Source organism: Meleagris gallopavo, chromosome 16 (genome assembly GCF_000146605.3).
Source record: "Meleagris gallopavo isolate NT-WF06-2002-E0010 breed Aviagen turkey brand Nicholas breeding stock chromosome 16, Turkey_5.1, whole genome shotgun sequence".
Classification (NCBI taxonomy): Eukaryota; Metazoa; Chordata; class Aves; order Galliformes; family Phasianidae; genus Meleagris; species Meleagris gallopavo.
The window spans coordinates 4882039-4896610 of record NC_015026.2 but is presented as its reverse complement, the minus strand read 5'-3'; the positions used below and the strand labels follow the sequence as shown (position 1 = coordinate 4896610).

General features: G+C 40.0%; 1 protein-coding gene across 1 annotated transcript; it reads left to right on the top strand.

Annotated features, from left to right (window-relative positions):
- Positions 1–1398: 1398 nt before the first annotated feature.
- On the top strand, positions 1399–14330 carry CDR2 (cerebellar degeneration related protein 2). Its single transcript, XM_010719444.3, has 5 exons — positions 1399–1516; positions 4086–4198; positions 8263–8411; positions 8673–8837; positions 10035–14330. Exons 1-5 carry the CDS (start codon positions 1495–1497, stop codon positions 10897–10899), a joined length of 1314 nt encoding a protein of 437 aa, XP_010717746.1. The 5' UTR covers positions 1399–1494; the 3' UTR covers positions 10900–14330.
- Positions 14331–14572: the final 242 nt, after the last annotated feature.

The following is a 14572-nucleotide window of genomic DNA, read 5'->3' as shown; positions in this document are numbered from 1 at the left end:
CGGAGCTCGCTGGCGTGCAGGACGGGCGTCCGCTTCGTTTGGGCGCTAACTCGGGATCCGCTGTAAAAGGCAGCAGTGAGTCCCGAGCGGCGCTCCGGAGCGGCACGAACCGTCCGACGGCAGCGCTGGGCGGGCAGGAGCTGCTCCGTGTGGGGTGTATATGGGGTGTATATGGGGTGTATATGGGGTGTATATGGGGTGTATATGGGGTGTATATGGGGTGTATATGGGGTGTGTGGGCGGCCCGCAGCGCGCAGGGATGCTGTCGTGGCCACAGGTTATAAAGAGATCCATTTAAATGAGATCCTGGAGCCATTGTTTGCGATCAAAAGGATGCGTTGAAAATTTGAAGACAGGGTTTGGTATTTTTACCGCGCCGGTATTCTTACCGGTGGGGTAGAAGACCTGCAGAGCGGATCCGTGCTGCGCGGTGCCGGACCTCCCGCCCTACTGCTTTAACTCCGCTGCTTCCTCCCGTGAGTGAACGCTCAGCCTCGGCTCCCTGCCGGAGCTGGCAGTGCTCCTTTCAGGGTCGGTGTGCTCAGAGCTCACTGACTGCTCTCCCAGCGCCAGAAGCGTCTTTCCCTAAGGATGAGCTTCTCGCAAGCCCAAATAAAAGGCACTGACAGCCTGCCAGAAGGGAAAGGAGGAAAATGAGTTGATGGGCGAGCTGAAATGCAGATAAGTTCCTTAAGGGAACATCTGTAAAATGTTCTGTTCCAGACTTTTACAATCTGGAACAAACTCCTTGTTCTAAAACCAAGCGATACCAGTGTGTGTCAGTGGAGCAGTGAGGTTGCTTACCGGGCACAAGTGAAACTTGTCACAACCCAAATAATCAGAGCACACTTGGAAATCAAGGAGTGTGTTTGTGAGAACGCATTACTGAACAACCAGGCAGTGCAGTACCACAAACCTTGCCAGCCTGCCCAGGAGCTCAGGGAGGGCAGCAGCTGACCAAACTTCCACTGCCTCTGTGTGCAGCAAAAGCCTTGGCAAGAGGTGGACTTCTCTGGCATGTGTTGGTGAAAGCAATGCTCGTGAACTTCTGGTAAGGATGGGAGCAGCTTTCCCTTCTGCAAGGTCCATCTTTTGCAGCAGCACACTTACAGGTGGAAAAGTGCTGTTCTACATGACCGCTCTTCTCTGCATCTTGCTGCTACCTGCTTTAACAAAGCAGAGTAATCTGAAATGGAGTATGAGATGCATAGCTCAGTAAAAAACTAAGGGTTTAATTTTACATTTAAACATCAACTTAAACATCCTATACTACTAAGGCATTCTCCTATTGAAAAGAATAGACTTATTTTTAGAATAAAAATCATCTGAACTGCTTTGCTAGGTGGGTTATGAAAGCATAAAATAAGAGTTTAGTACCACGTTCTGTCTTTTTCTCAACTACAGAAACACTGCTGAAAGGCTGCAGAGAAGTGCTTGTAAGTGAGGGCTTAACACCATGGAAGATCCATCACCAAAATCATATTTTGTTTTCTGATGGAGCTGTTAGATGGCACAAGTAAGACTGAACAGGTTTACTAATTTGACTTCTTGCATTACTAAAAGTCTCTTTGCTTACATCTTCATGGTGCAAAATTGTTGCAGGACATAGAGCTATTACTTTACATAAAAGTGCTGTGTGCTTCTAGTATCATACAGCGATTCTAAGACAAATGAAATTTTCCTTCTACATCAGAAGAACATATTCTACATTTGACTTAAAATTTGTTCTTTGTACGGAGTGCAGGTACTCTACTGAGCACCCATTTCTCTACATGGTAAACTGTTAACTTCAGAACAGGTCAGATTGGTTCAGTTCTTACCTGTTCCAGGGGTAGCAGTTAGGGTTTCATTGCATGTTATTGAACTCTTGTCTTCTCCCCCTCAAAACCAAATTGCCATAATTAGCAAACAGTAGGCTTCTCCCATGGTAATCCATCTGTGCTTCAGTCATTCCAATGAACGGAATGATTATTAAAGTACAATGAAGTGAATTCTGTTATTTGCACTGTATTCAAAGCACCATGTGGCTATGCCTCTTGATTTAGTAGGTGTGAGTGGCACTACCTACTTCTGAATGTATTTAAGCGTAAAAAGAAACTTTCCCTTTGGGAAGGGAAATGGCAGCAAGTAATACCATCACAGATTATGTCTTGAGAAGGATTGAGGATTATGTTAAAGCTCTTTAGATTCTACTCTGTTAAAATAAAAGAATGGTCTTGAATGATTCCAATGTTGTTGATGGACTTTAAAGATTTGGGTGCTGGTGAAGATTTATGTAGCATGAAAACTTTGAGTCAGTCCTGGTTCACAGGAGGGTTGAAGACTCCAGAACTCCATAATGCAATAGAACAGCGTGGTGTTGGGCTGCTTAGGAGGTCATCCATCCACGGATAACCAGTGTATAAGTTCTGTTTTAAAATGGGAAGAACTAAAGGTTTCTTTATCCAAACACTTTAAACCTTGGGAAGAAGCTCTGAAGTAGGATGTGTTTCTTAACAAGGGGTGTTACAACCAAAAAGCTACGTGAGGATAAACTGCTAAGTAAGTGTAAAGCAATGAGCCAAGTGGCTCCCAGCTCTAGCAAGAACTTGTGTACAGGGTGACTTGTAAATAAATTCCACAAACATTATTCAAAGAGTCTGACAGCTACAGCCTGTTGTTTCCTACCTTAAAGAACGTGTAATGACTACCACAGCTGTTGTTTGTCCCGAACTGGACACCTACAGCTTACAGAGACAAGTGAACATGAACAGGAACATTTGTCTGTTTGGTCTGAATTCAGTCTTTGGTTTACGTATCTGGACCAAGTACTCACTTCAGACATGCTGCCAAAGTGAAGGTTAGCACAAAACAGTCTGGGAACAGCCTTCTGTCTGCTACAGAAACCAGCTGATAAGGGGACTGGGAAAGGGCAGGAAAGAGACAAGAAACACCTTAAAACAAGGACATCTTAATCACATGAAAATTGAAAATGTTTTCTTGTCTAACTACAGCTGCAGGTGATGCAGTATGTCTTGTATTCATTTCAGGCTTCTTGAAGAGAATCTGAGTTTTTCTTGAACTTCCTTCTGTCTCTTTCCTGTTAGTGATGCTATTCCTACCCATACGAGAACTAACAAGGCTGACCTGCATGCAGGAGAAACCTGGTCAGGCCCAGGTGATGGGAAAGAGGTGAAAAGTAAGATGTTAGAAATCATGTAATACCCGCACAGGGTAATTACTACTTTAGCAATAACACTGGATTGATTTCATCATGTTATGTTAGATTTTAAATTGCATGCATCTTTAAACATAATAATATGAGACATCTAGCAATATTCATGTTGCTTCCCTTGAGAAAGGACCTGGGTCTTGAGATGACTTATTTCTTGATTTGAAACAATTACAGTCACTGTACCCCAGAGGTGATTAAGTGAAATAGAGATCAAGTGCTTCTGAACAAATTACACTTAAAATGGTGTTTTGGAGCACATAAAGCAATTGCTGTCTCCTAGGTTTATGAGCTTGAAAGGCAGAATAGCTGCATTTCTTTAAGTTTTATCTTTGATATTACTAGTTCACCATCAAATGCCTGGACCTTTCATTTTGCTCCTGATCCTGTGCAACCCAACTCCTTGGTGAAGGAGCAATAGGAAGAACAGCACGGTAAATGAGGGTGCAGTCAACTTTGGCCTCAGTCTAACCTGATGAGCACTTAAAAGTACTTTGTGCTTATTCTTCTAAAACATGATTGTTGTAACAGTGGAATAGTTAACAGATGCTGTGATTGGAGGTGAATGCTGTACAGGGCAGGTGGAGGGGAGCAAAGGGAAGGTGGCTGCCTGCATCTGCCCTGAGGCTGCAGCATCCAAGGAGGACCCCAGGAAGGACCAGGAAGTTGGAGTATCTTCTAGGTTTCAGGACTCAATTAAGTCTTTGTCTTACAGATAGTATTTGAATGGCCAATGTATCTATAAGCTAACTTCATTTTTGGGTACCACCGTCACTTAAAAAAAATAATTCCACTCAGTACTTGGTTAAAATACTTGAAAAACAGGTCATGCTATTGGGTCTGTACCTTATGTGCAAATGACTTCTTTGTTTAGATCTTCACCTTGCTGCTGAGCTTGGGAAGACGCTACTGGACCGCAACACCGAACTAGAAGAATCTTTACAGCAAATGTATGCAACAAATCAAGAGCAACTGCAAGAGATAGAGGTAAATATTGCAGGAATCCAGCTGTAAGTCATGTAGATATGCAAGAGAATAGCACGTAAGTTGAGAGATCTGATTCCTTAACATCTGATTGTTCAGTGTTTCTCATGAAAGTGTCGGCCTTTAACTGCCTGTGCTGCCTCAAACTTACACAGGCTTTGATCATTGTTAGACCCATTTGTCTCATTAATGGAGTCTTTGTGCCACAAAATTCCTGTTGGATTCGGCTTGTATAATGACATGACTGATATTTTTTCTTTTTATACAGACAAGCTATTTCAGGATTGTTATAGCAAAATTTTGCTGGTCGTGTTGGGTAAAAATGATATGAAAATTATATGATGAATAAATTAACATCTTCATATTATTTTAACTATTAATGATTATTGCACTGAAACTTAAATGCTTGACAAAAAAGCGTGATAAAGATTTAAGTAAAATGGGAGGATATGTATTTCTACTGGGGGTAAAGGGAAATGCAGTTCCGTTCAGTTAAAAAATAAAAATCAACAAGAAGTAACACATAACTCTTCCTAAATACAGGCTGTAGTGGGTATGTTCTTATGTCTTTTTGGGGGGAGAATCAGAGCTGCCCTTTTGGAAACGCTCATCTTTGTTACTTCATGGAAAGCCCTAGCCATTTTTGGCAATTTCTTTAATGGTGCTTATATTCTTGCAGACCTAACATTTACCAATATAATGATTATTATTTTTTTAGCTATTTGAGGGCAATGCACGGCCTCTACTAATTAAATTTATTAAATATTCAGTACTTCTCCATTACTCTGGCAGTGTAATGGAAATGTAGTCCAGTGTTTCAGTTTGGCTCAAGTATGAATCACAGGGAATAGGCTGTGACTGGTGTGTGCTAAATTCTTAAAAATCTGAATTCATTTGTGGAAGCATTACTTATGTGGTTACAGTCAGAGTATTTTTGTACAGCTGCAGCTTAGGACTTAAACCTTTATCACTGTTGTAGCGATAGGCAGCTTACAGAACCTAAACTTGAGACTTGAAAGTATATAGGTGTTTTCTAAAATACTCACATTGATATAAATAAGCAGCTTTTTGTTTGTTTTATAAAACACTTTTGTTTTATACCTTCATGTTTTCACTTAATAGTGGAAAGAATCAAACTGTCTATGTTACCACATTTGTTCGAGGACACAATGGCTGGAATAGCCTGTATTTATTGCCAATGCTATAGTGTGTGGTTCTTGTTTTGTTTTTTTTAAGTATTCACTTAGCAGAGACTTGACTCACTGAGATGAGTGCTTTTACAGGAAAGATTGATTCTTTAGATCTAGAGAGCACTTTATAGTGTATCGTATAGCACACTTGAAGATGTGCTGTACAAATACTGTTGTACTCCAGGTTCAACTCCTGCATGGCAGCCCTGTTTAAGGAAGTGTTTAACACAGTTACAACATATTTTGAAGTAACGTAGCCTAACTGCAGTAGACAACTAACCTGGATCCTCGAGCAGAGCTTCTTAATCAGCAGCTGTATTATAATGCCATCTTAAAATATGGAAAAAGACATGATTGCTAAGTTGCATTCATTTACAGAAATAGCCGAGTGCTATTAAGGATGTGGTATCTCGTTTGGTTTAGATCTTAGAAGACTTAGAAGACTAAGATCTTCTTGTTTCATCTTGGTTTGGTTTTTTTTTTGTTTGTTTGTTTTTAAGTTCTTTACATAGGGGAGCTTTAGCACAAAGAAGTGGTGAGAAGGGCCCTTCTAGCAGTGATCTGTAGTTGGTGTGTAGCAGGGTCACGTCCTTGAATGTTCAGGCAGACTTATTTATTCTCTTAACTTGGCTTAGCCATTGGGAACCAGGAATTCCCCACTGCACAGATAAAATGTGCAAGTGCTATTCCCAGGGTTTATGCCCGATGTTACTAATTTTTAAAGTGCTTGTTTCCGCAATACAGGTGTTCTTTCAACTGCTCTTGTAGCTACTTTGCCAGGCCTTAAATTAGCCTTTTCAGTACAAAAAAACAATGACTCTTTTCCTCATACTAATTTGTATCTTACAGGTAGCAAACTCCCAAACTTAGAATGATTAAGAAACGTTTTTGAAATATGGTACTACATTGTCTACACTAAGAAAGGAAGGGTCAAAGGCTTTGGGATGCTTAAGATTACAATTGATATGTTAAAAGTTAACATATTAAGTGTTTTACTGCCTTGGATCATTATATCTGACCTCTGTGCTGACACGTGTTCCACAAACTGATTGCTGCAGGTGTAATAAACGCTGGATTGAAAGGACAGCTTTATCTCTGTCTGCATCTTAGTATTTCTGAAGTTGGAGTGCAGAGAACTGGCTCTCCTTTCATTGTGTGGTAGAGTGCCTGAAGTCTCCACTGCTGCTTCACGATAGGCACTCAACTGTTGTGCAGGATGAACAACTGTGAACTCCTACGGTGTTACCAGAGCCGTACTTTGTTTTGATGTTCTGGTTACACCGGGCCAACTTGATACCAGAACTGAAGATGCTGAAGACATAAGATGAAGGAAATAGTATTTCACATCTTCATTCAGCTAAAATTTCCACTAAAGCCCACTGTGAGAAGTGGTGACATCAAATTCTGCCACCAAAACCTTGGTTTCTGTGTTCAGCCACTCTTGTGTTAACTGAAGAAAATATGAAGAAATCTCTAGCTCTTTCTGAGAGTGACCAATAGGAAAAGTTAATCTGGAGTGGGTCATGCTGAGATTCTGCAGCTAATCCAAGTACTATTTTTGTGTAAATCCTGTCACGTGCACACAGGCTGCAAAAGGATCCAGCCAACTGCTATCATGCTGATCTTCTGGAAGTCCATGCAGCAGTTACTAGTCCTAGATTAACTTATAATCTGTTCTTAAATTGCCTAAAATATAAACGCATCGATCTTTTAAGGAGGTAAAAGATTAAGCAGAATATTAGAAGTTTTGAGTATGTAATATTATGTACTGAGATGTAGCTCTGCTTGGAAGTCCAGTAGGCGTTCATACATTTAGTATGTAGCAATACACAATTTATTTTATGAAATTAGTTCTACGTAACAACTAAGTATTTAATAGGTAAGGGGTTGGGTTTTTTGTTCTCAAGTCTGTTTAATACAAATTCTTGTTTGGGTTTTTTGTTTTGTTTTGCTTTTTGTTTTTTTTTGAAACTGGCTCAGTCCTACCCTAGATGGGACAATATAAGGCACTTGTACTGAGAGTCTTAGGTGATGGTTAACTTCTTGCGTGAGAAATTCCAGGCTTTCTGAAATAATTCTAGAAACTTAATGGGTTATTTTGTTAACCATAAAACTAAGGGAAATTAAAATGAGATCACTTTGTGTGGAGTTGTATTTAAAAAAAAAAAAAAAGTGCAAGAGACTTTTGTTCAGTATTACAATGACTGGAATAGTTCCTTGTAGGTAATTAAAGGCTGAATCTAATAGTTTGGTTCTACTTCCTGACACACAGTAGTCCTCAGAATCTCAAGTGTGACCACATCCTAAAATGTGTTTTGCTGAACCCAATGCTGATTCAAACATAGGCAAGCAGGAGAAGAAGGAAAAAAAAAAAAAACAAACAAAAAAAACCAACAAGATAGTGCTACCCAATACTTCAGTTTAAATGCTAAGAAAATTGTTGGGTCAACATTATTAAAAAACTATGATGGATTTCACCGCAACTTTTAGAAGGACTCTGTGAAGAACTGTGTTGAAATCCAGGTTTGTATGATGACTGCAGTACAGACAAACCCAATCTGGATGGGTTTGTGGTAGAACTGGCAATAGTTTAACTGCAGCAAGGATTGCTAAACAGATAAACACAGTTTGCACAAACCAACCCAAGTCATCTGGATGAAGGACTGGTTGATCAGCCTTCATTGACCTCGGTGACAAAGGCAAGAGAAATAGCTAAGATACTGATTGCACCTTTTCAACTGGGTAGTAACCAAAGCAACCACTGGAATCTAATCTCTAAAACGTAGCAGTTATTTAATGAATGTGAACAAAACTGCAGAATAGTAGCCCTATCCTATGTTTCTAATATAAACTTGTAACAGCAATGTTGTCTTGCAGTATCTCACAAAGCAAGTGGAGCTCTTGCGTCAAATGAATGATCAACATGCAAAAGTTTATGAACAGCTGGATGTGACAGCAAGAGAACTAGAAGACACTAATCAAAAACTAGTTGCAGAGAGCAGAGCATCACAACAAAAGATACTAAGGTAACAAACCTAAGCTACATCCTCTTTTCTCCCCTCTACTCAACTGATAATACAAAAAACAGCAATCTGAGTGTATACATACAGCTTTTTGGTGGCTGTTTGTCTAGCATTGTTCTACAACACACTTAAACTGAAAGTTTTATTTAGAGGTGGTTTGTGGCCAAAGAGCAATCTTCAGAGAAGCTGGAATGTGAGGAGATGGGAACTAATCTGTCCTTGATTAAACAGTCAAATGTTTTAACAGCAGTCCTTCACTTTTAGCTTGACAGAGACTATTGAAAATCTGCAGACACACATAGATGACCTGCAAAGGCAAGTAGAAGAACTGAAAAAGTCTGGACGAGGCCGGATGAACCATGAGAGATCTGACCAGCCAAGATCAGTGCACAGCTTCTCGTGTTTGAAGGAGCTGTATGACCTTCGCCAGTAAGACTCTTACCTTGTATAACAAACAGAATATTAAAATTATTTTAATTATTTTCAAAAACTAGATACAAGCATGGGTGTTTAACAGAACAGCAGAAAAGCATTTTAATTTTGCAACTAGAAAAATATCTGTACAGTTGTGCAGTGTGTGGTGGTGGTGGTGCTGCTTCTAGTGTGCTCTGGCTGCAGACTGTATTGATCTTTGTGGGAGAATAGTATGTTCTCCTTAATATCTTGACAGGTTCTCCCCTAAAGTCTCCCGCTGTATGAAACTGTAGCCTAGAAAGCCTTCAAGAATGTGAACCTCCCGCTTTTCAGTCAGATAAAGCACAACACAGATAACTACCAAGTAAATTATCCTAAACAATATTTTCTGTAACTTACTTTTTCCTGGAACATCTGTGAGCACCTTCTTTTCAAGGTCGGCTTGCTGTAGTAACTTTGAATTTAAGCTGGATAAAACCATACTTAAGCTGGTAAAATGGTGCCTGAAGTTTTGGGCTGCTTTCTAATTTAGAGCAGTTCTACCCAGCTGAACTGCATTGTATGTTCATCAGGAGACACCTGGGGTATGGTCCCAGTCTGTCTTCGCTGCTGGAAGCTAATAGAAGTAGTGAAATACTTCTGCAAACAGGCAGAACGGGATTTGTGTCTGGGCTTCCAGCAGTATATGCAAGTAAGACTGAGGAATTAATCTATGCAAGCAAGGAATTACTTGGTGACAATTCAAAAGATAAGTGGACTATTTCAAACTGCGAGAGGGTTGTGGAATTACCACTCTGCAGAACTGCCCTGTCCATTCTGAAGGTTGTTTCCACAATCAGTGGTGACACAAGTTGTGAGAGATGTGGTAAAAATACAAAGGTCGGGGAGTATCACATAATATGTGAAGGCACTATTCTTTAAAACTGAAATTATAGATCTCATTATTCAGTAAACTTATCTGTAATTTGAGATTGTTAAAAAGCTGCCATCCTGCTTGAGCTGAGAGGCTTGATGTCACGTGAAGTATCTACAGACTCCAACCATGATTATCTACTGAACTGTTAGGTTGGCAGAACGACTGCTAGGTATACTTTCAGATATGTTAACATAGAGTTTAAACTGTTACCAACCAAATTAGTTACCAACGACAGGAAAACTTTAGGTGTGGTCAGCTGTATTTCCTATTAACAATCCTCGCTTCTGTTTCCTCAGGTATTTTGTTTATGATCACGTGTTTGCAGAAAAGATTACTTCAATGGATAGTCAGCTAAATCCTCTGGAAGAAGAAAATGAGAACTTGAAGAAGGCAGTTACGGTTCTGCAAGCCCAGCTCAACCTAGAAAAAGAGAAGAGGGTAACAATGGAAGAGGAATATAGTCTTGTGGTGAAAGAAAACTGCGACTTGGAACAGAGGCTTGTCGATATTGACTTGTATCGGGCTCGTGCAGAGGAGTTAGAAGTGGAAGTAGCTGAAATGCGACAGATGCTTCAATCTGAAAACACACTCCACAATGCAGAGAAATTGGTGCCAGAATCCTTTTTCATTTCGTTTAAAGAATCTTTAGAAAGGGAGCTTGGTCAGAGCCCAGCTGATGATGGGCTTCTGACTGTCCCTGAACTTGAGAAAAAGGCATTGAAGCGGAGCAGCAGTGAAAATTTCCTGAGTAGTGCTGCAGGGGGAGACATTCTAAGGGGCCATGAAGAAACGTGCATCAGGAGAGCTGAAGCTGTGAAGCAGCGAGGAATCTCTGTACTCAATGAAGTTGATGCTCAGTATAATGCTCTGAAAGTGAAATATGAGGAACTTTTGAAGAAGTGTCAAATGGATGAAGATTCTTTGAAACACAAGGCTGTACAAACACTGAAGCAGTATTCTAAAGACAGTGTGGGAAATACCCAGTATGATCTTTCAGCTAACAATCAAGAATTCATGAATGCAGGAGAATCACTTAGCTCCACAAATACTCTTCCTGAATATAAAGCACTCTTCAAGGAAATCTTTAGCTGTATCAAGAAAACAAAGGAAGAAATAGATGAGCACAGATCAAAATACAAGTCCCTTTCTTCTCAGCCATAACGGTAGATGTTCTGATGACTGATTTGTTTTGGTGACTAATTTGTTGTCCAGAAAGGGGGAAAAACTTTACACAAATGTCAGAAGACCCCTTGCACAGATGTTTCTTTTAGCACTCAAAAGGAATGTTTTCAATTGGCTCATAGACACGTAGTTAAAAAGCTAGCTAGACTAGCAGTGTCCCTGTACCTACATAGCAATAGATGTAATGTTGTTTAGCACTGTCACACAAACTAGTGGTTGTGAAGGAAACAAACATTGTAGCTTACTACTACAATGCTACTTAAAACACTTGATTTCTGGCAGAAACTGACAATAGTTTTCCTAGTCCATTTCATATTAACAGAGCTAAGAAATCTGTATACTACTTCTCACAAAGAAGTAAGCAAAAGCTTTTCTTTAACTTGCATGTGATCATCTAGCCCTGTAACTGTAAAAAACAAAAAACAAACAAGCAAAACCAAAAAGCCCCAGGTCAGTATCACAGGCAGCCTCTCCTCAAGTCCTGAGAATGAAGTTAGTGAATCTAGCTGAATTTGCTTTGGCAGGAAGGTGGAGAGCTAGCATAGCAGCTTGTGCTATGCTTGGTAAAGTTAATGTCATGTTTTCACATGAACTAGGTTCTTCTATGGATAAGTATAGATGTCTTTGTACTGAGAAAGAATTTGACAAAAAGTTTGTGTGGCTATTTAGGTATGGTTTCTTATTTAGGAGACTTTGTCTTAAGGTGAGGTACTGTGAATTGATTGTATGTTATTTGGAACTGTTTGGTTTTTTTGTGGGAGGCCAACAAAGTACCTGCTAGTGTGTATTTGGCAAGACAAAGTTGCAATTTAGTCATTTAGCAGTAGAATTGATACAGTGAGATAGCTTTTAAGCTCACATACCACAAATTCCAAGCACTTGAAGGAGATGGGTCAGGTAAAGCCTTAAGTTACAGGTTTGCCTACTGCTTCCACTATCAGCTTCAGTGAACCTGTTCCATGCTGCCTATGGGGTGGTGGGAGGCTGGATGCAACAGTGCTGGAACATATCCTGCTGAAAATGTGGGGCTGTGTTTTTGTTCATACTTTCCTTCTCCACTCCCTAATAGTATCTCATAGGTATTCAAATTCTGAAAAACAAAACATGCAGAAGTACATTCTTTAGAACTGCTTTGAAGTGTGAAGAATGGAAAACAAAGGCTAAGCAATTAAGGAGAAAGAAGGCACCAGGAAAGGTGACATCCTTCTTACACAGGGTCTCATAGCTTAATTTGGTTAGCTCTTCTTGGGAACTTCCTTATTGCCTGTCTGAGTTGCTGCAATATACCAAACAGCTGGAAGAGAGACAATTCTCAGCTTTAGTTCAACTGCTGCTATTACAGTTGTCTGCCTTATTTACCCTGTTAAGCTTGTGTATAGTTGTCCTTCATTTGCAGTATTAAGACTCCGTATTGTGGGAATTTCTCAAAAATATGTATTGCATTCTTAAGAATTATTTAAAAATGGGAATCCAAATGTTGTAAATATTTTTCTAAGCAAATAAATAAGCCAGTCAAGCTCCACGTGTAACTAGTAATTATGCCTATCTGTGCTCATCTTGAAACAGTAAACTCTGTGCAGATGGCAGCTGCATTATCTGGTCTATCCTACATAGGTCAGATGGAGTTCCCATTAAATTTTTATTCTAAAAAAGTTACACTAAGTAGAATAGGATAGGCCTGTCTGTGCTAGAAGGCCAGAGGCAATGAAGTAGTTTCTCATTTCTCTCTTGTGGTGTTTGTCAGTGTTGTTCCAAAAAGGGTGTTGGAGGGGTGGAAGGCAGGAGAGCTGCTGTTCTGCCACTAGGTTAGCTCTGATGTCACTGCTTCCCTAGCACTTGGATTGTCGTTATCTAAAGGCTTTCTACTGCAAAGCAGTAACTTTAGATATGTGTTCTGGTGTCACAAGCTCTCTTTCATTAATGCTATTCACTTTGGGGAGTGGGGGATCCACACCCGTGGGACCAGAAGTTGTGTAGAAACAACTTTAGAATTTCTTATTAAATATGTGATCTTCAGTGGTTTAATACTGTTGGTTAACAGGGCACTTTCTATGTATTTTTTACCCTTTAAAATAGCCAGAATGTTCTCAGATTTCCACAGAAATCTTCTGTAGCATAACCTGCCTTTGACCACCTGTGCCATTGTTAAGCTCTGGCTGTACTGTAGTGTACTTTAACACTTACCTGTACATATCCTGTAATAAAAACCTCCAAGGCTCTGCTGTTTTATAACCTCTCTCAGACTGTGGCTTTCTCAGGGATAAGCTTTATGGACACAGCTGTAGGCAATGCTACAGCAACGGGGTCATGCTAGGTAAGCAACAGCAATGGGGACACCCAGCACAAAGGCTGCAAAAGCTGCCTGAACTTGAACACTGCCTGATTACAGTAGTGAATAAACTTAGTGTATGAGTTAAGGTAGAGTTTTAGCAGTTTAGAAATAAGTACTTTCCACAGAAATTCAAAATGCTCTAAGTATGGCACACTACTCTTAGGCCAATCTTAATCTTCTTATTTTAGTAAAAAAAAAAAAAAGCCCTTTCTAAGCATAAGGAGATGAAATTGATAGAATCTACTTGAGCTTCTCATATGATGGAAATTACAGAAAACAAAACCTATGAACAGTAACTGCTCTAAAGCCACCAGTGGGGTGTTCCTTACCTCACTGCTTTGAACCTTAACTGACAAATGTAGAACAGAAGCAGCTCAGTTACCATTTCTTAAGCAACAGGTTGCATCTTGACAACCATCCTAAAAAATGTGATGCAAGTAGAAAAGTACAACAAGTCAAGAGGCAGTTTGCCATCTACCTCAAACATCTGCAAATATTCTTTACCTTTCCTTCCTCTGTAAGCCTTTGGGCTCTAAAAGGAGCAAAGATCATTTCCATTTCTTCCTGGGCAAATACGAGGCAGAGTACAGCAGGATGCCACAGCTGACCTTCAAGATAAAATTTTATTTTTAAAAAAGTTACACAAAATAGAGGTTTTACACTGTTGCCAAGTGTGATAACTGCAGCTGGATGCCTTGCACATGGTGCACTTACCTTTGCACACAGTAAGGCAAAAACTCCATCAACCAAAACCCACATCAATAAGACATCCAGTAGTTGTTCCACATCTATTTCAAGTGTAAGTACTTTTTCAGACAGTTCTTTTTACAGACACCAGGTGAGAACAGTTGCTATGTCATACAATGTTTAAAGACAGTGATTTTGTAACCCCCCTCCCTGCCCAGATGTGCCCATGAATATACCCTTGTTGTAAGGAAGGCGGCAAGGGCTGTTGTAATGCTCAGACTAATGCATGAGCATCTAGGTATTTAACAAAACCTGGGATGTTTGTAAACAAGTTTAATTTGTTGGCATCACTTACTTACAAAATAAAATATTAGACCATGATTTTCCATCATGTCTGTGTCAGTATATGGTTTTATTTTATTATAAGGAAAGAGAAGGAAAATACATTAGAAATCCCAGATTAATCAAACTGCAGACAGGGTCCCGTGTTGTCTTCCTAGTTGCTCTCTGCACTCAGGCGGCCATGCAAACATACATGTGAGTGTGCTGTGATGTCAGTGACTGTCTGCAATGCCACATGCCCCAAAGTAGGTCAGCTCCTGCCCCACACTCCTGAGGCCACAGCATTACTGT